The sequence below is a fragment of the Nycticebus coucang genome, chromosome 12, assembly GCF_027406575.1.
Source record: "Nycticebus coucang isolate mNycCou1 chromosome 12, mNycCou1.pri, whole genome shotgun sequence".
Taxonomy (NCBI): Eukaryota; Metazoa; Chordata; class Mammalia; order Primates; family Lorisidae; genus Nycticebus; species Nycticebus coucang.
Genome location: NC_069791.1, coordinates 59,003,041 through 59,028,580, shown reverse-complemented (window position 1 = coordinate 59,028,580; position 25,540 = coordinate 59,003,041). Strand labels below are relative to the sequence as shown.

At 36.5% G+C, this 25,540-nt stretch overlaps 1 protein-coding gene across 13 annotated transcripts in view; it reads right to left on the bottom strand.

Moving 5' to 3' along the window:
- ERC1 (ELKS/RAB6-interacting/CAST family member 1) overlaps positions 1–25,540 on the bottom strand; it is a 663,469-nt gene that overhangs the window by 354,522 nt on the left and 283,407 nt on the right. For all 13 annotated transcript variants that reach the window (XM_053557122.1, XM_053557121.1, XM_053557120.1 and 10 more), the window contains one exon: positions 20,964–21,157. In XM_053557122.1, coding sequence (XP_053413097.1) covers positions 20,964–21,157 — 194 coding nt within the window. The remainder of the gene's footprint in view (positions 1–20,963; positions 21,158–25,540) is intronic.

Sequence of the window (25,540 nt, the reverse complement as noted above, 5' to 3'; positions counted from 1 at the left end):
CAATATAGTAGGCAGAGAGAACACTATAAACAATGACCTGAAGAAAAGGAGATTGTATTTTATTAGGAAAAAACCTCACAATTCAGAATGACTACAATTTGACACGGGAAGAGCACTGTAGAGAAAGAGGAACCTAGCTAAAGGTAAGCAAAATCAAGTAATTATACGGTAAACAAGAATTTTATAGATTAGCCAAAGCATGGAAGATTTATGTCATATATAGAGAAGTGACATAATCAGATTTCCCAAAATATGGAAGGAAAGAGAAGAGGAATCTTAAATGGAGCAGGGTGGGGTGAGGGAAGAATTAGACAGCTTTTGCAGCAATAAAGAGTCCATTTATTCCACAGTGCCATCAATAAACTCATGGTTACTTCCCCAAACCAAATATTCCTTCTTTCTGTGATAGTTCTCGTGGAAAGTTATCTTCAAAGAACTTTCCTTTTAACATCTCCATTTTAAAAAATCACATTTGAAGGGAATTATTTTTCACTACCACTTTCAAAATAGTTCAGTTAAACATGGATAAGTGATTTTTGAATTTAGAAACTCATCATAACTAACACTGAAATTTGTAACAGCTAGACTAAACAGCTAGCTATATAATTTTTAAAATGTCTTTCATCACAGAGGTCAAGTTCCTGAATCCCATCATATTGGTGTCTTAAATATGAAATCTATTTGCAAAAAGAAATTACTTTAGTGACCTTTGCTATCATGCTGAAAAATGTAACAACGCAGATAAGAGCTGGATGGTTAAAACAAAAGAACATAACTTTATCAACAAAGACAATACCAAAGTAGATAAATACTCTAGCTTAAAAAAAAAAAAAAATTTTCTTTTTCAAAAAGCAACACTAATGTATATGCAAACAAAAAAAAAACCACTTATATAGATAAGCTAGTTGTCAGTTAAGATCACTAATATCTCCATCTGTTTTTCCCGATGTACAATCTCAAATTCTAAGACCTCAAATCCATATTCGTAATAATAGAAACTAGAGGCTGGAAGGAAGGCTTCTACCAAAGCATAACCCAGCCTCAAGCAGCCAACTGAACTGTTCTGAAGTTTGTGATTGTCTCCTTTCCCTCTGCCTCACCTTCAATTTCTTATCACTTCGCTTCACTGCTCAACATGTTTTCACACATTTAAGTTATTAATAAGGTGACAGTTGCCAGTGAAAACAATGCTTTTTGTTCTATCACACTGACATTTTAACTTGCTTCTTGTTCCAATACCAATATGAAACCTCAGAGGACCTTAAACAGAGGCAAAGGGTTACCTTGGTATCCTGAAACCATGGAAAAGTAGATTTTTATAAGAAATTCAAATATAAGCTAGTACAGTGAAATCTAAAGGGATACTGCTAAATGTTTATGAATTTTTTCCAAAAAAGTGGAGTAAAATCTATTCCAAAAATGTGAACTCGCTAGCCTTGCACATCAAAGCATGCTAACAGCAGTAGCTAACTGTCGCTTTCCAAAATACACAAGCTCAGGCCCCAACCAAACCCGTCCAGTAAGAACTACACTACTACAAGCTCCCATTCAATTTGTATGATATTAAAGTTTGAGAAACACTGTTCTAAACCATCTTACCAAATAATCACATTGCCCCATACACAAAATACAAGTTGTGTTACAGAGCTTTCCTTAAGCAAGGCTGAAAATATTGACAAATAAACAGGACAACACACATAAATAATCTAGTCAGGACTAAAGGAACATCTTATACAACAGGCTATAAATGGTAAAAGACTAGCAATTCATCTAATTCACATAAGAATTAGGTCAAAAACAAAAACATGCTACAAAAAACTTCCTACACTCTGCTACATGAAACCACATTTTTTTAAATGTGACTTCTACCTGTATTGATCATCATATGAAACAAAGCATTATAACAGCCCCCTTGAAAATAAACCCATCATGAGATTGATTTAGTATCATAATAATTACAAAATCATGATTTTATTTAGTATTAACCAATTCACCACACAAACTAGTCCTAGTATATAGTAAACAAAAGAAGATACAAATAGAACACAAGTTGTCCCTGGTTGCCAAGAGGTAAAGCTGCGTGCAATTTCCACTCCAAGACCACACACTCTTGTTTCTTTGCATTCTATGCATACCAAATATACCAAATAACACCATTAATCCAGCCCTCCACACCCATACTCTAAGAATCTAAAAATTACATTATTTTTAAAGGTATAGTTTATATTCTGGACTTCACAAAGCCATAAGAGATCAAGAAACAGAGGAAAATCAAGTATATGATAAACTTTAAAACCAGAGAAAATGAATTTGTACCCTGGATTCTTCCATTTAGTAGCTATAACTCCAAATAAATCCTCTAACCTTTCTGAACCTCAACTTCTGAATGGTGAAATAGAAAAATGTCATTCATTTCATACATCTATTATGAACTGAAGTATGATAAAGAATGTGACAGCATTTTTAACAGTGTAAAGCACCAGTTAAAAATTAGACATGTGGGCTTAGCACCCGTAGCTAAGTGGTTACGGTGCCAGCCACATACACCGGGGTTGGTGGGTTTGAACCCGTCCTAGGCCTGCTAACCAACAATGACAACAACAACAACAACAACAAATAGCCAGGCATTGTGACGGGGACTTGTAGTCCCAGCTACCTGGGAGGCTAAGGCAAGAGAATCATTTAAGCCCAAGAGTTTGAGGTTGCTGTGAGCTATGACACCACTGTGACACCACTCTACCAAGGACAAAATAATGAGACTCTGTCTCAAAAAAAAAAAAAAAGAAAAGAAAAGAAAGAAATTAGACCTGTGCTTCACTGATTTTAGTGAGCTGGAGGACAGAAATTGGTCTGTCAAATAAAATAGAGGACCCCCAGAGAAATTTATATTTCAGATAAATCCCAAATTATATTTTAGTATAAGTCTTATATGTTATTTATAGTCTTTGGTATTATTTAATACCAAATAATATTTGAGTATAAGAGAATATTTATACTAAAAGATTATTCACTGTTTATATGAAATTCAAATTCAATTGTGCACCATCCCTCCCCCCCTTTTTTTTGCTAAATCTGGCAACTCTGCAAGGTGGCCATCTATAAGTGCTTTGTAGAAAGTGTCACTGACAGCATGATATTCCCTTCTCAGTAGAAGAGTTAGGTAGATCAGCACAAGTATATGTTTACACATTTTTTCCTATTAATGAATCATTCAAAACAGTACATTGTTAGTTAACACAAGGTAAGGCTATACTTGCTTATGTGGGCTATTACAAAAATACTAGGCAGTATTATCATTTCAAAGGAAAATAAATACGAAAATATGCTCTTGAACAATAGAAAGGTGAGAGGAATGAAAATTAGAAGCCAAAAATGCAGACAACAAACCATTCTTCTGGGTCACAAACTCTTGCCCATATGTCAAACTCCTCATAAACAGATTTTGCAGGCTCATAACTGCTCTAAGACCTATAAAGTCCTGAATACTTTAACAAATAAGAAAATAACTTAACCCTTCAAAATACAATTAAACCTCTTTCTGTGAATGACATCTGATGAGGTTTTACCAACCTTTTCTTAATGAAATCAGTCAGAAATGTAAAAAAAAAAGGATTTCTAAAATTTACAGAGAAATGACTATTTGACCACCTTAGATTTTAGAAATCAGCATAGAACTCATTCATCAAGTTACACAAAAGAGCAATTGTAATAGTGGAAAGGGAGGATATTTTAAAACTAGATACATAAAATATTTAACTCTTACTACATAACAATACAGAGAATCTGGTCTTAATGAAGTTGGTAGGAACTAGCACATAGATTCCAAATATTTGTTTTGAAAACAAGTCTGCAACCACACCACTAACTAAAACATGGATAATAATATTTAGCTCAATTTGGAGTTAAGAGATGGTATTTATAGCCCTCATCTGTGAATGTTCTTTAACCAAAGAATGAATCTGAACCAATTCATACATTTTCATGTATATATGGAATTGTTTCTTTGCATTCATTCTCTGGTGCTAAAGTGATTGAATAGAAATAAAAAGATGCCTATGTCTAAAGAAAGAAAGCATGAATCATCTATAGTGTCTGTCTGAATAAAATCCCTCTGCTCTGTACTGAATGTGAAGCCAGAAAAGCAGCCTGCAAGGTGGAGTCTGCGAAGATAAGCTGAAGTGGTACAGCTGACCTAGTCTGCTCAGCCTTCCCCACACACCTTCCGTGATTATCTAGTTAAGGTTTCTCAGGAGGCACTCACACACAGACGATAAGTATTGTGATACTGGATTTGTTCATTTAACATTTTCTCTGATGATTCTCATAGGTATTTTGTTAAAGTGAAAATCACCTTTCCGTTGTTTAAACATTTTCCATTGTCAGAATGGAGATTACTTTGATGTTAATTCCTATCAGATAAAGTTAAAATTTTCTAGGTTGGTTTCCTTGTATTTCATTATAATTTATTAGAATTCTAACTGAAGCAGAACAGAATTGAGAGGCTACTCTTATTATTTTTTTTTTTTATTAAATCACAGTTGTATACATTAATACATTTATGGGGTACAATGTACTGATTTTATATACAATTTGGAATGTTTATATCAAACTGGTTAACACAGCCTCCACTTCACTTACTTAATTATTGTTAAGACATTTATATTCTACACTTAATAGATTTAATACGTACCCTTGCAAAATGCACCATAGATGAAGTCCCACCGATTACCCTCCCTCCATCCCCCTCCTCTTCCCTCCTTCATCCTGGGCTATAGTTGTGTTTTATCTTTCATATGGAAGTGTGGGTGATTATATATTGGTTTCATAATAGTATTGAGTACATTGGATAGTTTTTCTTCCATTCTTGAGATACTTTACTAAGAAGAATATGTTCCAGCTCCATCCATGTAAATATAAAAGAGGCAAAGTCTCCATCTTTTTTAAGGCTGCATAATATTCCATGGTATACATATTCCACAATTTATTAATCCATTCAGGAGTTGATGGGCACTTGGCCTTCTTCCATGACTTGGCAATTATAAATTGTGCTGCAATAAATATTCTGGTGCAAATATCTTTGTTGTAAAGTGGATTTTTGGTCTTCTGGACATATACCTAGTATATATTGCAGGATGGCTGGGAAGAATCAACATTGTTAAAATGTCCATACTACCTGAAGCATTATACAAATTTAATGCAATCCCTATTAAAGCACCTCTGTCATACTTTAAAGATTCAGAAAAGATAGTACTTTGTTTTACATGGAATCAGAAAAAACCTTGAATAGCCAAGACATTACTCAGAAACAAAAATAAGGAAGAATCACACTACCAGACTTCAGGCTATACTATAAATCTATAGTGATCAAAACAGCATGGTGTTGGCACAAAACTAGAGAGAGAGATGTATGTAACAGAATAGAGAACCAAGAGATGAACCCAGACACTTATCGTCATTTGATCTTTGATAAGCATATCAAAAACATAAATTGGGTGAAAGATTCTCTATTTAACAAATGATGCTGGGTGAACTGGCTGGCGACTTGTAGAAGACGGAAACTGGACTCACACCTTTCACCATTAACAAGAATTGACTCTCACTGAATAAAAGACTTAAACTTAAGACATGAAACTATTAAGGTACTTGGAGAGAATGCAGGGGAAACACTTGAAGAAATTGGCCTGAGAGAATACTTTATGAGAAGGACCCCAGGCATTTGAAGCAACACCAAAAATACATTACTGGGATCTGATCAAACTAAAAAGCTTCTGCACAGCCAAGAACACAGTAAGTAAAGCAAGCAGACAGCCCTTAGAATGGGAGAATATGTTTGTAGGTTATGTTTCTGACAAAGGTTTGATAACCAGAATCCACAGAGAACTCAAACTTATTAATAAGAGAAGAACAAGGGATCCCATTTCATTGCGGGCAAGAGATTGGAACAGAAGCTTCTCTGCAGAAGACAGACGCATGGTCTACAGGTACATGAAAAAATGCTCATCAGCTTTAATCATCAGAGAAATGCAAATCAAAACCACTTTGAGATATTGTTTAACTCTAGTAAGAGTAGCCCACATAACAAAATCCCAAAACTATAGATGTTGGCGTGGAGAAAAGGGAACACTTCTGCACTGCTGGTGGGAATGCAAGCTAATATGTTCCTTTTGAGAGGCTACTCTTGCTGTTCCTCCAAAATCGCTGGCCTTTTGACAAAGGCCTTCTCCTTCATTGCACCTAAAACCCCATCTCTGCATACCAGCTGGACAATGACAGGCAGCCAAACCCTCTTGGTGTGGTAACAAATGGAAGGAAGCAAGGAACAAAAATAAATCCACCAAAAATGCAAATGATTAGTAGTTCAGCATCACTATTAACACAAAACTAGTGGTGAAAATAAACAGGGTAAGTTAAGTACCTTGCCCAAGGCCATAAAACGAAGTCATCCAAACACACAATGCTATTTCAAAGCATCAATAAATTAACTCTCTAAATGACCTAATCAACTGGACTTTGCAAAACCAATATTTAAAATGATAAACTGTTCCTATATAGAAAAAAATATTGTACTAAATTCCAATCCAGAATGAGGAGAAGCTTTAAACTTTTACATACTATAGCTAAGATGATCACTGCCACAGAAAAACAAAATCTATTTTATTTCGGATTCCTGAGAAAACAAACTTATTGAGAAATAAGTATAATTTAATGGCATTAGCTGCTGGGTAAAAGTTCATAAAGTAAACCAGCTAACAATATTATAATTAACCTAACTTGTAAGAGAGAATTATGTATAAACAGATACTTCTAAAGCTTTTCAGAGAGTTTCATTTACAGAGACTAAGACCAAATCCAGCCATGCAAGGCAATAAATATAGGACAAATAAGTGATAAAACTTCCCACTAAAATATGAGTCATTTTGAAACTTAGGTTAAAGATGAAAGCTCTCCAAATATGAGCAAAAGACTTGTCGATATTTTTCTACTTTAGAGAGCTTTCAGATTTTGCCATAATGGGAATTATTTAAGTGGTGCCCATAATGCTTTACTGTAACATGTGGAGAAAATGTTTATAATAGAAAACATGAAAATCACTTTTAAAAGCAGTATTTATACTTTCTATTTTTATTGTAAACACCGTTAAGATTTCTTCTGTAATTAATGCAATTTATTCAAAATGAGGGTTCCACAAAAACTCATACAAAATAAATCTAAGAAGTCCTTGGTGGTAACAAGGCAGAGTACTGGTAAGGTAGCACAGGAACTAAAAAAATAAATAAACATAGAAATATTATGAGTTGAGAAACACGTAAAAGAAGAAAAGCAAAAGAGTCAATGACATAATAAGAGATGAGCAGAAAACACTCTTAGATAAACCACAAGAGAAGAGTTTCTTTCTAGAAGGAAGAGGGCCAGTGGATGATACCAAATGCAAAGGCCAAGCACGCCCAAGACAAGGTGTCTTAATTCGGCAACTACTAAGTACACCAGTGAAGTGATTTCAGCACACCAGTGAAGAAGAATCCAAATTAGATTGGTTTGGAAAATAAATGGGTAGTGCCAAAGTGGAGGCAGCAGAACTGTGCAAGTGAAAGAAAGCAAAATGTAAAAGTAAGATGCTGGGCTGCGTGCGGTAGCTCACGCCTGTAATCCTACCACTCTGGGAGGCCGAGGCAGGTGGATTGCCTGAGCTCATGAGTTCAAGACCAGCCTAAGTTAGAGAGAGACCCCGCCTCTAAAAATAGCCGGGCGTTGTGGGGGGAACCTGTAGTCCCAGCTACTTGGGAGGCTGAGGCAAGAGAATCGCTTGAACCCAAGGGTATGAGGTGCTGTGAGCTGTTGATGCCATAGCACTCTATCAAGGGCAACAAGGTGAGACTCTGCCTCAAAAAAAAAAAAAAAGTATGATGCTAAGGCTGAAGAAAAGACACTGGGAAGAATTATTTTTAAAAAAATTTTAAAGCTGGGTGGCGCCTGTGGCTCAGTGAGTAGGGCGCGAGCCCCATATGCCGAGGGTGGCGGGTTCAAACCCAGCCCCGGCTGAACTGCAACCAAAAAATAGCCGGGCATTGTGGCAGGCGCCTGTAATCCCAGCTGCTGGGGAGGCTGAGGCAGGAGAATCGCGAAAGCCCAGGAGCTGGGGGTTGCTGTGAGTCCTGTGACATCATGGCACCCTACTGAAGGCGGTAAAGTGAGACTCTGTCTCTACAAAAAAAAAAAAAACTTTTAAAGCTGGGGGAAACCAGAATATGATTTTATGCTTGGGAGAGTCAAGGCAGAGAATGGAAATAAGCAGTCTTAATTTATGGAGACAGGTTCTGAGCACTAGTAAGAGGCAAGGAGTGGAAAGGACAGGAAGACAGCCTTGGAAAAGAACTAGGACACTATTTCCTCTGAAATAGTGAACAGGTAAAAATGAGTACAGTTACACATTTTGAGACTACTAAACACCATTAAAGCTCCATTTACTTGGTGAAGTAGGCTAGGTCACTGGATAAGGGAGAAGGAAGAGGAGTGTAAATAGGACTGAAGAAGGATCTTTAGGAATTAGATTAGCACAAGTAATTCATGAAAAAAGAGTTTTGTTTGTACTTTTAACATACTTACACCCCATTCAAATTGCTTATTTTTAAATGAGTCAAAGGTAAAAGACCCTTTCAGAAATAATATTTAAGTTCTCAACTTAATCACTGAGAAGAAATTTCATACAGTAGAAATGAGGAAGAGATTCTCATTCCAACAAAGCTTCAACTTCGTTTTTCTAACCATAATACAAACTTTTCCACCTCAGAAGGCAAGGGTAGTCTTAAAATGTCATTACACATGAAATATGTCTTCTTGTATCATTTTCTACACATTGGAATCTAATTTGCATTTTCTATTAATACTGGTATAAATCAGTAAGAACAGTATAGTGTGTTAAAGAAGCCAAAATGGATGAATGCCATCATGCTATCACATAAGCGGTCATATTTTTTAGGTGAAAAATCTGACCCCTCTATTAAAAAAGAAAAAAAGGGGCAGGGCCTGTGGCTCAGTGAGTAGGGCTCCAGTCCCATATACCAAGGGTAATGGGTTCAAACCCAGCCCCGACTGAACTGCAACAAAACAATAGCTGGGCGTGTAGCAGGAGCCTGTAGTCCCAGCTACTCGGGGGCTGAGGCAAGAGAATTGCCTTAGCCCAAGAGCTGGAGGTTGCTGTGAGCTGTGACGCCATGGCACTCTATCAAGGGTGACAAAGTGAGACTGTCTCTAAAAAGAAAAGCAAAGCAAAGAAAAAAAAGCAATTAGCTCCATTTGTTGACTATTTACCCTGTGCCATTCACTGTTTTAAATGTTTATTTGTATTAACTCACTCAAACTTTTCTTTTTTTTTTTTTGTAGAGACAGAGTCTCACTTTATGGCCCTCAGTAGAGTGCCGTGGCGTCACACAGCTCACAGCAACCTCCAACGCGGGACTACAGGCGCCCGCCACAACGCCCGGCTATTTTTTGGTTGCAGTTTGGCCGGGGCTCAGTTTGAACCCGCCACCCTCGGTATATGGGGCCAGCACCCTGCTCACTGAGCCACAGGCGCTGCCCAACTCACTGAAACTTTTCAACACTTGAGATAATTATCCCAATTTTATAGCTGAGAAAACTATACATGAGAAATTTGACTAAGCAAATCCAAACAATCTGAGGCTCCAGAGCTCACACGGTACTTCCTGGCCTAGAGTGCATACAACATAAAGAGCCCGGAGGTTAATCTGAGAAGACCAGGCTTCAAGACTAGCATCACTAGGTTGCATGACCCTGGAGAAATCATGTTCCCTAATCTTAATTCTTCAATAATCTGCCCTGTGTGACCATATGCTAGCTAGGAGAATCGAAGAAATATTTTTATAAACAGCAAACATGTATGAGGTCATTATTATTAGAAGACAGCTGTTAGGTAAAACACAGATGGTCTTAAGCTCATTTTCTGAGTCCTGTCAGAAATTCTCCCGCTTTAATTTATATTGCTGTGGTTCCTAATTATTTTGTGCAACTTCTTGTACAATTTACTTACTAATGAAGATGGGGAAGTTACTTAATAGGTTCTGCACTTTTGTCATTCACCTAAAAAACAGAAATAACACATCTACCATCATAGTTGCTGAGAATCTCAACTAAAGTATAACTACTAACACAGTGCCTCTGGCACATGTAAATAGTTGTAGTGGTTATTGTTGTTGATATCCCTAGTTCTACAACTCAACAAAATCACAAAATAGAATCAAAATTTACAGGGAGTGTGCATGTGTATGTGCATATAAAGATTTATCTGGGTAAAATAATTCAAAGGTTCTTACATAACTCTATAGGCTGTGACAAGTTTCCCTCCAGCATTCTTACTGCCCTTTATCCTGGTTAAGAACCTGAATGTGTCAGATGAAATATTAATTAAATTAAAACAATGTATTTTTTCCTCCTCATACCCCTCCTGGTTTTTCTTACACCCAGTCCTCTCTCAGGCAAAACCTATTCCATCTGGTTCTTGCTCTATGATGACTCTACCTTTTGAAGCACAGAAGTCTGAATCAGCTCTTCTGGTAAACCTAATATCAATGACATTTTATGCATTCCTAACTAGATTTCTAAACATCTGTCTGGGAACATGTTTTATCATTTCAGTTCCCTGTTAGAATCCAAGATAATGCTAGTGCACAATGCCCAATTACATTATGTGTGTTTTAATGCAAGGATACTGACCTTGAGGTGAGACTGAAGGAAGCAGCAAATCCAGAAAGACAATGTGAAAGAGAAAGTTAGAAGAATTAGTAAGGACAATATTCAGAAATAGCATTATTCATGGACACAGACAAAACAAAGTGCAAGAACACAGAAAGGGACAGGGAGACACAGATTTTGCACAGGCACTAAAAATTAGTAATTTCAGATTTTCAACATTCAACAAGTATACTTTATTAGATTACACCATTGTACTTTAATGACAGTTTCCAAAAAAAAATTGTCTAAAAATTTACCATTTCCTGGGGAAAGAAAGCCGAATTTCTTAAACACTGAGGGAAAGAAGAGAAGGTTTAGCAATACCCCACCTCTCATTTAAGTAGCTAGAACTGGCATTAAGTGATTTCATGACTTTAGTCAGCTTAGTTTGATATACACCCACCTTATAATTGACTACTTCTTTATCCACCCTGCTCCATTAAGAGGATCCAAGTTATCCAGAAGCAAAAGCAAAAAAACACTGACAGCTTCAGTTAATCTGTAGAATACAGAACTCTAATTTACTTGGAATAACTCCAAATAATAAATGTTAAAATATAATTTTTATAATCACAATCAATATTTTTCACTCCAAATCTACCAAAATCCTCAAATGGTGCAATCTAAAAGCAATAATGAACAAGAATACACACTCTACAAACGTCAATTCATTCCAGATGTTGCTTGGCAATCAGAGATGCCATGCTTAATAGATAGCATGAAGTCCCTATAGTTCATTATTGCCTTTTACAATAACAGGCAGTTCTCTCTTTTAAAAAATTAGTCAATTTCACTGAAATTAGTATTATCCTCCTAATAGTTAAGACTTGTAATGACTAGCATCTTCTGGATTGTCTTCATGGTCTAAATGTTACTGGAAGAATCTAAAACAAAAATTTATTTCTTGAATGTAAGCACTATTTTAATGTTACTTTAATGTTTTCTAAAACTTGGTGATGTGTGGCAAAAATATAACTCAGTACTTAAAGCCAAAGTTCTTAAAAGTCATTGTGAGAATAAAAAAAAGGTAAAGAAAATAAGATTTATTATCTCCACTATATAAAATAAAGAGATTAAAAAGCAGAAAAACGAAATGACTCGCTCACAATCACTTAGAGGTTAAGTGGCAGATCCAGGATAAGAAAGTAGGTCTGCTGACATCTCACCTGGGCACACTTTGTTCTATGATGCTTCTTTAGGAGTTTATAAAAATCCATGGACCATTAGCACATATGAAACAGTTCCAAATGTAGACAATGTTCAAGGCAAAAAGAGGCCAATCTCTAAATGCTTATTCCCAATGGTCTTTTCTATTTTTGTTGGTTATGACATTGGAAGTCAGGATAATTCTGGATTAACTGTGACATGAACTGTAATCTCCTATAGGTGTTAAGCTTTATATGGGACACAGGTAAATCCATGAAAAAAATGAACTTATTCCTGCCAACAGAGAGAAACTTTAATATCTTTCCACCTATTTTATTGTTCATTAATCACATTTCACTTTAGCATCACATTATAGCTCTTAGGGAACAAATTTAGTAGAAAATCTGCACATGGAATTACAATTTACATTTTTAAGTAAAACATTAAGGCAGGCTCGGCACCTATTGCTCGGTGTTTAGAGCACCAGCCACATGCGCCGGGGCTGATGGGTTTAAACCAGGCACAGGCCTGCTAAAACAACAATGACAACAACAACAAAAAATAGCTGGGTGTTGTGGCGGGCACCTGTAGTCCCAGCTACTTGGGAGGCTGAAGGCCAGAGAATAGCTTAAGCTCAAGAGTTTGAGGTTGCTGTGAGCTGTGACGCCACAGAACTCTACCAAGGGTAATACAGTGAGACTCCGTCTCAAAAATAAATAAATAAATAAATCATTAAGGCAGTCACTAAACTCAAATTCTTCCAAGATCAGTCAAACACAATCAGATGTGTTCAGGGTAGTATGGTCATAGACGACCCAGGCACTCAAATTCTTAATAAAGCACAGTAATAAACTATAAGGTACTGTGTCACGAGAAAATGTGGAAAGAAGACCTAGTAGAATTGACCATGTAAAGCTGTGTAATTTATTCCCCCTCTAAATGAAATCAGTGAAATTGATAAAAGAGCAAGAAAAACCAAGCAGGTTCCCCAGAAAGCAAGCTGAAGCAAGCAGGATCAGACAAAGAGCCAGTCATCTTGAGTTGTAATACTTTGGTATCTTTCTTTTCCTTTTTTGTTGTTTCTTTTTTGTTTGTTTGTTTCATTTTTTTATATCAACCAAACTTCAGGCAATGTTGTTTCATTTTTTAAACACAGACCATTCATCCCCCAAGCAAGAACACACTTTCTTTAATTCTGCCTGGCCACCTGCAGCCCCAGTCATCTCTCTTGCACTTCAGCCACACGAAGAGCACACTGCATGACACTGTACTTCATGGATCAAAGATGCATACCCTTCTCCAAAGAACCATTCCCCTCACAAATTATGTTGTGGCTTATATCAAAGCTACATATAGCTTAATTTCTATGTGTCAGAGCTCTAAAGACATTAAGCTGAGTATCAATCCAGGATTTCTTTAAGAAAAATACTTAGAAATATAAAGACCAAATACCTAGTAGCATAGCGTAACATTTTCAGGTCACACTATACAATACCTGAATATAGTGCAATATTAATATAAAATAATCTCATAAAGCCACTTTTCCAATGAAAAGATCCAGAAAAAGAAAAAACAAAAACCTTTTTAGGTCAACCTAAATAAACTCAGGATAAAATAGTCTAATCACTGTAAATAGTAAATACATTCATCAGGGTACATATGCATTTGAAGTAGAATATATTAAAAATGCTAATTAATCTACTTTTTTTACCATCATATTCAAGAAAACAATTTTATTCACTCTGAATGCACCAACACCAATTTACAAAGGACAGAAGATGCAGCATTACTTTATGTATCACTAACAATGAAAAAACTTGGACCTTGCCACTACTTATATATAAATACCAATTTCAGAGATGTTATAACGTAAAAATAAACTTAGAATTGGTATTTCATTGTGATAAAAAGCAGAAAAAGAAAGGTAGCTATATTTTTTGTTTAACCTTCGGCTCTAAAAGTAATTCTACTGAATTACATTGAATTGTGTAAGAATACAGAGGGAAAAGCATGTGCACGCATATTATGTACACATAGACGTGCGTAAACATTACGAGCACATGAGAAACAAACAAAAAAATATTTTCAATACGACTACCAAGTTATAAGAAACTACAGAATTTCCATTCTTTAATTTCTAAAGGATCAAAATACTTCATGTTATAGGTGATGGGAAAATAAGGAGATGGGGAATGATCAGTGCAATAAGAAGCACTCTCTCTCTTTTTCCTGCACACACACATATACTTACTTGTGTATGTACACACACACATGTCCTTCAATAATGTACAAACATAGGACAGAATATGACAAGTACTACAGAAAAAGCACAAATAGAGAAATAAGAAATTTTACCAAAAAGTTAGTGAGGTTTTCTTTTTCAAAGTGACGGTTAAGGCTTGGCGCCCGTAGCTCAGTTGAGCAGGGCACCAGCCACATACACCAAGACTGGCAGGTTTGAGCGCGGCCTGGGCCTGCTAAACAACAATGACAACTACAACCAAAAAATAGCCAGACATTATGGCAGGCGCCTGTAGTCCCAGCTACTTGGAAAGCTGAGGCAAGAGAATCGCTTAGCACAGAGTTTGAGATTGCTGTGAGCTGTGACACTGCAGTACTCTACCAAGGGCGACATAGCAAAACTCTGTCTCAAAAAAAAAAAAAAAAAAAAAGGTGACAGTTAAAAAGGAGTCAGATTCCCACAAACTAATAAATGTAAAGAAAATTTTAGTCAAAGGGAAAAGAACAAAAGCCAGATTTACAAAAAACATTCTTCTCCTGACTTTGACTTCTATTTTGTAAGAAAACAGCTAATTATTCTAAGGCCATCAAACCAAAAATTGGAAATATTATCCTATTAACTAGTTCAAATTTACAAACATATTTTAGAAGATTTATGAAAAGGCCAGGCATGGTGACTCACGATTGTAATACCAGCACTCTGAGAGAGACCAACCTAAGCCAAGAGTGAGACCCTGTCTCTATCCAAAATAGAAAAACTAGCTGGGCATGTGGCAGGGCCTATAGTCCCAGCTACTTGGGAGGCTGAGGCAAGAGGATCGCTTAACCCCAAGACTTTAAGGTTGTTGTGAGCTTCGACACCATGGCACTCTATATTCAGGGCAACTCAGAGAGACTCTGCCTCAAAAAAAAAAAAAAAAGGGGGAGGGAGTGTCACCTATATTCTTACAAGTCTTTCTCATAAGAAAATCATTCCCAGAAGGCTCCCTGTGGTCTTTCCCTCAAATCATTCATACATTATATGCTCAATGAGTAACTAGTCACCAGAAAAGAAAATGATACTATCCCAACCGGCTTAAATGAATCAGAATCTTCTCCTGGGCATGTAGGGAAATATCCACACTCTCAGGGTTGTGTTAGAATAGAATAGAAGGGAAAATGGCTGTTTGGTTGGTATAATCTATTCTATTCGGAACTCCAAAGCAAAAAAGGAAAACAGAGAGTGAAGCATAATGTATAAAATTAATTTAAACAGTGGTTCCGGGATCTGCAGGGTCTATGGCTAGGAATGGGAGGAGACATACTTCAAAGGCAGAAGAGGGACATATACATTTATTAAATCTCGAATAAGCTTAAAATGGGTGCCGTTTTATTTTATGTAAATTATACCTAAATAAAATTACTGGGTTTTAGGTTTTTTAAGAGCCTCTGAAGATTTTTTACAGATAATCTCCTTTAAGTGTTTACTCAAACATCACTTTATCAAATAAGTCTTTCCTCACTAACACATAAATAATCCCTCTGCTAAATTTCCAAATACACCTCAAAGTAAACACTATAACCATTAAAATCTCAGTTCTTATATTCCCTCAAAAAAGGAAACAGAGGCTTGGCACCTGTAGCTCAAGCGGCTAGGGCACCAGCCACACACACCAGAGCTGGCAGGTTCGAATCCAGTCCAGCCTGCCAAACAACAATGAAAACTACAACCAAAAAATGGCCGAGCAGTATGGCGGGTGCCTGTAGTCCTAGCTGCTTGGGAGGCTGAGGCAAGGGAATTGCTCAAGCCTAGGAGTTTGAGGTTGCTGTGAGCTGTGACGCCACTGCACTCTACCCAGGGTGATGGCTTGAGACTCTGTCTCAAAAAAAAAAAAAAAAAAGGAAATAGAGTAAATTCACATATTCTAATAATTCTTTAGATCACATAATAATAAACTCTATTTTTTCAGATCATTGAAAATTCCTAACTTCAATAAACCAAAGGCAATCCTTGATATCTAACTCACATGAAAATCAGAAGATTTTTGATCAAGCAAAACTCCCAGCAAGCCCCAGCAATAGCAAGAGCAACAGTAGCAATTCACTCTAGCATAAGACTGTAGCCTTACTTAACTCACATGAAATCAGAAGATTTTCTTGTGAGTTATATAATTATAAAACTTTCTGAATGCCATATTGAATTTAATCAAAATAAACCTCATATTACAGCAAAACGAAGGACTTTTGTTGTAAACACTAAACTTTGAATTCATTGATGATTTTGGTCTTAAAAAGGATAACAAAGCAAATAAAAAGGCAAAATTATAAGGCATAATATAATAAATGACAAAGGGGACAATGTTCCCAGTTTAGTGCTATAACATGGGTATTTAACTAAAAGGGACAGCAGCTGTAAAAGAGCAAACAATAAACAATTTTTTCTGGAGTTTGAAAAAATACTATCAGGATTCTATCAGTCTCCACAGTATTATTCTCTCTAAATATTTTAAACACTATGCCAATGAAAAGCAAACAGAAACTTTGAAATGCTCATTTAGGAGAGAAACTCTCAATCACATTCCAGGTTCGTGGGCTAATCTATCTACTTACAATATAAAAACATTTCCAGTCCAGCTTGGCTTTTTTATTACATCTAGACCATCCAGAACTGCCAGATGATGACTTTCTTGAAGTTTTAACTTGGCTAGGCTATAGTGCCCAGTTATTTCGTCAAACGTTAACCTAGATATTGCTCTGAAGTTATTAAAGGCACTGATGATTTTGAGTAAGGGAGATAATCCTAGAAAACCTGAGTGGGCATACAGGAATCTTTTGGAAGGTCTTAAGAACAGGGCTGAGGTTTCCCTAAAGAGAAAGAAGATGCTGGCCTCTCCCATAGCTTTGGCATGTGCCTGCAGTCATTCCTGCTCACGCTCCCTCCTTTCTGACAGCCTGCCACGGGGATTTCAGTCCTCCTTAGCCAGCCCCACAACCATTCAAGACAATTCCTTGTAATCTCTGAATAGATGGATGTATATTTCTCTGTGTGTGTTTATGTGTATGTGTGTGTGTGCATGCACGCACATGTATAGCCTTCCTGTTCTGCTTCTCTCACTGAATTCTAACTGGTATACACCACAGAATAGAATATGAACTTATAAGTAGTAGTTCTTAGACTTACTTGGGAAAACACTTTCTATTTGCAGATGTATAGGTCACTTTACCTAATCCTCCTTTTAAAATTGCAGTAGGTCAAGAGTAGTACAATACTAAATCATCTCTGACAACTATTACTTTCTGTAAGAGCCAGCATGGAAAGGGACTAATTGTTTATTTCTCTAGACCACAAAGAATAGGTCTGGGAATTCTTCATGACATAATCTAAACCTTTTAATATTGAATATTTTACATGAGAAGTATTATGAAATGCAAATAGTACTATGAACTTTCTTGAATTTAATGATTATAATAATCTGCATTAATTTTTGTGCTTAGAAGGTTGATAAACACCCTTAAGAAAAAATTCTACATGCTGAATTACAGGATGGCACTATAGTTACATCAGTTAGGGGGCTACTGAAAGGGCATTCCAGCATAAGAACCACCACATAAAAGATGGGCCAAAGCAAAGAATAAAACAATCACAACTAACAATGTCTTAACTCCATCAGAGGAAATACAGATTGATTTTACCCAAAAGTAGGGTACCCAAAAGGTAGAGCTCCACTTGGCGTATAACGGGCTGTTCTTTAATTCTGATCAAGCAAAACTCCCAGCAAGCCCCAGCAGTAGCAAGAGCAGCAGTAGCAATTCACTCTAGCATAAGACTGTAGCCTTACGTAACACTCACTTTCCCAGGAAGTCCCAAACAAACCCCCCTGATGGTACAGGGACAGAAACCTGGAGTGGAGGGTACACTTTGCGGGAAACTGGCTTTCTGAGAAACAGCATGGCCAAGGGGAGAGGGAATACACATATATCAACAGACAGACACCAAAAACCCCAGTGGAACAGGACATGATAAGACAAAAAGAAAGACGACAAAACTCAAATAATAAATTACATGGAGACGGACACCCACACGTAGGAAATAGTGGAATGGCAACACAAGAAGCAAACGGTTAGTAAGAAACACACAGTCATACACATGCAAATCAGTTCTAAATCTGGGAACAAAAGATATAATATAATCCCAACTATCATCGACATGGAATGTATTGATTATCTTGTAGAATAAGCAGAGCTTAGTTTATAAAAATGCCTTTCAGGGTGGCGCCCATGGCTCAAGGAGTAGGGCACCAGCCCCATATACGGGAGGTGACAGGTTCAAACCCGGCCACAGCCAAAAAACTGCAAAAAAAAAAAAAATGCCTTTCAAGAGTATAAGTAAAACTAAAATCTCCCTTAGTTTCTAAGCAAGCAACCCACAATACTAAAGACAGCCACTTCTACTTAAGACATTGGGTTTTGGCTGGGTGCTCATACCTATAATATTACTCAGCACTCTGGGAGGCCAAGGCAGGTGGATCGCTTGAGCTCGGGAGTTCGAGACCAGCCCGAGCAAGAGCAAGATCCTGTCTCTACTAAAAATAAAAAAACTAACCAAGTGTGATGGTTCACACCTGTATTCCCAGTTACTCAGCAATCTGAAGGTAGAGGATCTCTTAAGCCCAAGAGTTTGAAGTTGCTGTGAGCTATGATGCCACAGCACTCTACCAAGGGCAACAGAGTAAGACTCTATAACAAAAAGTCATAATAATAATAATAATAATAATAATACATTGGGTCAATATGGGGCAAAAATATAAATCAGATGGGTAGGAAACATTCAAAAAACAGTTGCCAGTAAATCTTCAAAGAACATAACTAGCCTTGGCAAAACAGAAAGAAAACTGAGTTGAAATTTAAAAACTCCATTCCCCATTCTATTAGTTCTGGCTCGTATGTAACTTCAAGGATAACTTTATCTGGCTCTTGTTTACTCTTCCATAAAATGCAATGGTAAATCGCTTTCACAAATTCTACAATTCTACTATTTATTCAATACTTTAAGTTACTGAGTAACAAATTACAAAGTTGGTAGCAAAAACTTGAGTTAGGAAGGCTGTTTCTTTTATTTCAGCAGCCAAGAAATTGTGTCAAATCCTAAAACAAAATTATAACCCTGCATGACCAGAGGACAAAACTGTATAGTGCCTTTTCCAACTTATAAGAGTTATATTCTGTGGAAAAGAATAGATCACTTCTAATTTTCAAAATGTGAGAAGTATAGTGGTTAATAAAAGCTGCTATTTGGTGCACACTTTGGATATCAAATATAGACTTTGTCCTATTTCTTATTCTCCTTCAATTCAAATCCATCTCCCAAATCAGTATTAGAGCCAAAAAAGAACCAAAAACATTTTTCAAGCAAGCTGCCTGGAGTAGCAAGCAATACTTTCAAATGTTGATTCTAACATAAGAAATCAAACCATAAAATGAAACTTTCTCAAGGAATTTCTTTTCTGAAATATACTTAGTGGGAAGTCGTTAATCAAAAGTATTGTATTTTAACATCTATGTAGTGCTGCTGCTGATTTCAGGCCCATGTGAAAGCAGAGAGAGGTATGTATTCATGTATGCAGCCCATGAATATGTGTGTTTGTGTTGCAAGAAAGGGTACAGTGGAAGACGTACAAAAACACAGATAATCTTGTGGCTCTGGTAATTTTTAAATTCTCATTTAAAGAACGTATTCATTCAAAACTAAAGAAACAAATAGAGTTAATGTCAAAATAAGTGAGCAAGTAACGAGCCCACATTATTCACACTTTCAGTACAGTGAAGAAAAACTGTGAGGGATGGACTTTGTTTTAATTTCTTAAAAATTTAAATTCTATAGGTATACAACAGGAGATAATAACTTCAGGGGAAATACATGTATCAAGTCTACTAGTAACCCCCAAAATGTAAAAAAATTATGGGAATAGCCTAATATTTCTCGGCCTTCAAGAGCATGGAAATAAATTATTCCTAAGGATCACTCCTAAAGGAGCCACATGAGTGGTGACTTCATTCTGTCACTGTCAGTCTTTCTCGCTATTCAGAATATGGGTAATTAACAAAGCTCTACTGGAAAAGCTATTTGTATATACTTGGGGATTTATATTAAACATGTAGTGTAAAAGATGAGGTTAAGAGATACATGCTTAATCTTTAATTAAAAATATTCTAATAAGATAAAAATGCCCCCTAAATTATAAGAGAGTTATATCTGGTTGTAGCTATTAAAACCCAGCATATTTTGAAGAACTGAGTCACAGCTCCATAAAAATCACATTCAAGTCTCCCAAATTATCTTCAATATCCCTCCTTCCAATTTTGATCTATGCACTAAGGTAATAGCTTGCTTTTCAACAGTATGTGAAAACTCTAAACATTCATAGCCCCAAAGAGCATTAACTCAACAAAAAAGGTCTAAACCAATGATAAAAAATTAACTCGTTACACTTGAAGATCATTTCCTCATTGTATAGAGAAATAAATAATTCAAAAGCCAGTAAAATCACTCTTGATTAGCCAGTAAAAAACTTTAACTTCTTAATGGACACTTTCTTTTTTTGTCAATGATGTTGAAGTCCATACCTTCCCAATTTATTCCTTCTCCATCTTGCCTTTTAGATACTGCAACAAAGAATTTACACTGACTTAGAATAAAAAGTAGATAATAAAGAAATATCAAGAACCCAGGAAATTAAATCCAGAGCCGGATATGTCAAAAAGTATATCCCCCCAAAATACAGTTTTAAAACCATGCTTTTACTTTCCTAACCTGTTATAAAGTCCCATTCAGCTTCCCCTCTCCTTACCTTTCCAACTCTGCTATCTTCTTGTCTTTGTCATTCTTCTCATTTTCCACCTCCTTCAAGATTTCTAAGAGGCGGTCAACTTCTGCCTGAGCTTTGCTGGTTTCATCTTTGTACCTGGTAATCTCTCTCTCCAATTGCTGTATTCGGTCACTCATTTCGGGACTGGCTCTGGCTTCCAATGTAGCCTCATGCGCCTACAAAGAAAAATGTCCCCATTCTGTCAGATATACATGTGGCAGCAATGGGCAAACCATGTCCCAAAGAAACATGCATATTCCAATTTAAATAGAGTAGTATCAAATATCTCATAGCTAGTCTTCAATTTATAAGGCTTTATCTGATTAAGAATTACATAAACAAAAGATTAGTAATAAATGGAGAATTATATTACATTCCAAATGGATTTGCTTCCTTTAAGAATTTTTTTTTTTTTTTTTTTTTTTGGTAGAGTCTCACTTTATCGCCCTCAGTAGAGTGCCATGGTGTCACACAGCTCACAGCAACCTCCAACTCCTGGGCTTAGATGATTCTCTTGCCTTAGCCTCCCGAGTAGCTGGGACTACAGGCACCCACCATAACGCCCGACTATTTTTTGTTGCAGTTTGGCCAGGGAAGGGTTTGAACCTGCCACCCTTGGTATATGGGGCCGGCGCCCTACCCACTGAGCCACAGGCACCACCTAAGAATTTTTTTATTTCAGAATATTACAGAGGCATACACGTTTTGCTTGGATAGTTTGCTTTTGTACATTTTACATCAAAGTTTTATGTATGCCCTTCACCTAGAAAGTGTACATTGTACCCGTTAGGTATGAATTTACCCAACCCCTCCTACCTACTTGATTTCTATTGAGTTTTGCCCAAATGGATTAGTTTTCAAACCAATACTACATATATCTCTGGATACTCATTATTAGGCCAAATATCATAACTTCTCAACCTTTTGGCTACGATCAAGTGAGGGACAAAAAAATCACTGTAATCCAAGGGATGCTCCAGAGTTTAGTGAGATGCACTAATAAGCCACTGGACTGCTGCTAATCTTTCCAAGAAAACATCAGAGGTACCACCAGGGACTTGTGTTGATCTGCTACTACCAGTGCTGAGACCAAATTGCCAATAGGCACTAACTTCTATTTCCATTTTCTATTTCTGCTTTCTTGAACATGTGTGAATCATGCAGCCTGGAATATCAAGAACCATACAGATACAACAGTTAGCTTAAGATACATAAGTTAGCTTAAGAAAATGGCTATACCACACAGGTATTTCCCTCATCCATGGATTCAGGAATTCACAAGATAATATGAGACAGACAAATGAAGTCAGAAATCAAAACCCACACTTAGAACTGAGAAAAGAATTTTTGTTCAAGATCCTGGTATAAAAGTCAACTAATATTGTCATCCATTTTGGAAAACTCCTTCAATAATCAAAAACTAATTTTCAAGTCCTTCATTTTCCTCCTGAATCTCTAAAGCCTCTACTGATGTATAACATACTTAATGAGAATGCAAAGGCCAAGATGTTTTTTCTTATATAAAAGACAACAGGACATATTTAGTGCCTTAAGATGGCCTAAAAAGTTTTTAAAGGAAGAAACACATATTCTCAGGAAATACTTTGGGAAGCTCCAAAGCAAACTTTCTGGAGTATGGGAATGTTTATGTAAATTGAACTGAAGGCTTTGTGAAAGTAATAGCTATTCTTTTAAGATAAGTCCTTTGGCATACTTGTGAAGTATAGCTTAAGAAACAAAAACTATACAAGTTTGGGAGGTAAAAAGAGATCACTGTTCTATACTGTTCAGTGTTTAAAATCGGTTGTTTCACATTGTTTTGCCAGTTTCTGAGTTGTTAACAGTAGGAAGGAAATTCCTGCAGTAGTCAATACTTCATAGGCATGAAAAGGGGATAAGTTTCTTTAGTTTTTTAGAGACAGAATCTCACTCTGTTGTGTGCAGTGGTGTGATCACAGCTCACTGCAGTCTTGAACCCCTAGACTCAAGTGATCCTCCTGCCTCAGCCTCCTGAGTAGCTGAGGCTAAAGACACACACCACCATGCCCACCTATGAATGCTTTCTAAATAAAGTATGCCTAATAGAAAGGGAGGACAGAAGAGTGTATGAGAAGTATCAAGATAAGGAGATACTTTAGAGAAAGCTGAAAACAAAAAAGAGGACAAAGGAGCAAAGAAGAGACTGAAGATGTAATCAAAAGCAGGAGTAACTGAGAAAATTCCCAGTATCCACAAAGAAAGGAGGTGATAAAATAGGCAACAGGAGAGGACTTGGATTAGGGGTACAAAAGACAACTGTGTAAACAAATCTGAAGGCCAGTTGATAGACAATGTTCTTGAAATAGCTCTGATTTCTAATCATTTATTATAGATATAGTACTTGTAACTCCATAAATTTAACTACTGGATTCTGGGCCTTCGCATATGCTGGTAAGATTAATAAATGTCTCTTCTGTTCGGCGGTCTTCCATGACCCTGACCTAGATGAGTTCCCTTTGATATTAGCTTCTATCACATCCTGAGATTTATAATTACCTACTTGAGCCTCTATTTTCACTAACAAAAACTATAGATTCTATGAGGTCAAGAGACGGGTCTTTTTCACCATTATATCCTCAGTGCCCAGTATAGCAACTAACAGAAAGTAGAAACTCAAATATTTGTAGAAAAAATAAATATGCACAAAGCAGGGGACTACTTTGTTTGATTTAAAATAGCCCACAGACATAAATAGTAGGAAAAGAAGAATGATTAGGAAGAAGAGAAAATAATTAGTAATTAAATACAAGCCCAAGCTTACATATAGCCCACATGATGATCAAGAATACTGAATGATGCCAGGCCCAGTGGCTCACACCTGTAATCCTAGTACTCTGAGAGGCTAATGCCAGGTGTTTGAGACCAGCCTGACATGGTGAGACATGACCTTTACAAAAAAATACAAAAATTACATTGACTGTAGTAGCATGCACGTGGTGTCCCAGTTACTCAGGGGCTGCAAGAGAAGGCTCTCTTGAACCCAGGAATTTTAGGTTATAGTGAGCTATGATGACACCATTGTACTCTACCCCAGGCAACAGAGCAAGATGCTATCTAAAAAAAAAGAAAAACAACCCCCCACACACACAGACACACCCACCCACCCACCCCTTAAAGGGGTAAATATATATACTGAGAAAAGAAAGCTTTGTGAATTACCCTGAGTAAAGGAGAGATATTTATACTACAGAGTACCTTGAGGGAAGGAGAGATGTTTATGTAAATTGAGATAAATGCTCTGTGAAAGGAACAGCTGTACTTTGAAGATTAAGTTCTTTACCAATTTCTTTTGTTTCAGGTTTTAGATTTTATTAGTTGTGAAAATTCAGTTACTAAGCATGGTCTTTAAAGGAGGTTATGTTGGCAGACATGTATTTTACTGTGTTAACAAAATTCACCCTTAAACTGGTGTGGTTAGAAGCCACAACATGGTACAAACAAAGGAAAGAGAAGCAGCCTGAATGAATTAACCCACTAGAAACAAAGCAAAGCAAAAGAAACAGAAATGCAAACCTTTCCCAAAGTTTAGGGGAGAATTTTGGTTATATAAAAATTTTTCTACTTTGCATTCATCCCAACATACATCAAAAAGAAATTATCGAAAAGAGAAGAGAAAAGAAGAGAAGAGACGAGACGAGAAATCAGGAGGTCTTATTTGAGGAAGGGAAAGATGAGAAGGTTAAGTATATTCACTCCTCCAAAGAGTAGTGAAAAGTCATTTGTGCAAAATACAGGAAAAAATCATTACTCAGGACTTCAGAATAACACTTTTTCAGGTCGGTCACTGGCTTGAAGGAGTGGCTCACCAGTATTTCAGGATGTGAGAGGGGTCAGGAAGAACAGAAGAAAGAAAAGTAGAGGAAACAGTTTAAAAGTAGGATAAGCAAGAAAAATAAAAGTTAACAATTTATAAAGTTTTTCTAAAAGCTTCAATTTTAAAAAATCAGAGTCAAAAACAAATGTTCATAAGATTATAGAACTTTTACCCTTCCCTCCATGTTCATGTTACCACCATACCAAAAGGCTCCAGAATATTAACAGTGGATTACAGGCAAAAGAGCTACAAGAAACAGATTCTCTGTAAAGAGGGAACCTCAAAGTCAAAAGGAGAAACAAAGACATTATAAAAATTTGAAAACTTTGGCACCTATGCCCAGCATTAAATCCTGTGGAACTTCTAGTCAGATTACAAAAAAGAAAAACAAAAACAAACCAAAAAAAAAAAAATCCTCCCACCTTACAATATAGTCCTCTTTATCTCAGTTTCTACACTTTGATATATCATGCTCAGCTTTCGACAAAAAGAAGACAGGCAAAAAGCAAGAAAAAAATATAGTCCAAAGAAATTTGGAAAGCTTTAGAACCAGATTCAGACATTTGACATAGACAATTGGAATTTTTAGTGTGGGTATTTAACCATGTAATGTGATAAAGGTTCTAATGTAAAAAGTAGACAACATCCAAGAATAGTTGGGTAATATAAGTGGAGAGATGGAATCTCTAATAAAGTATCAAAAGTA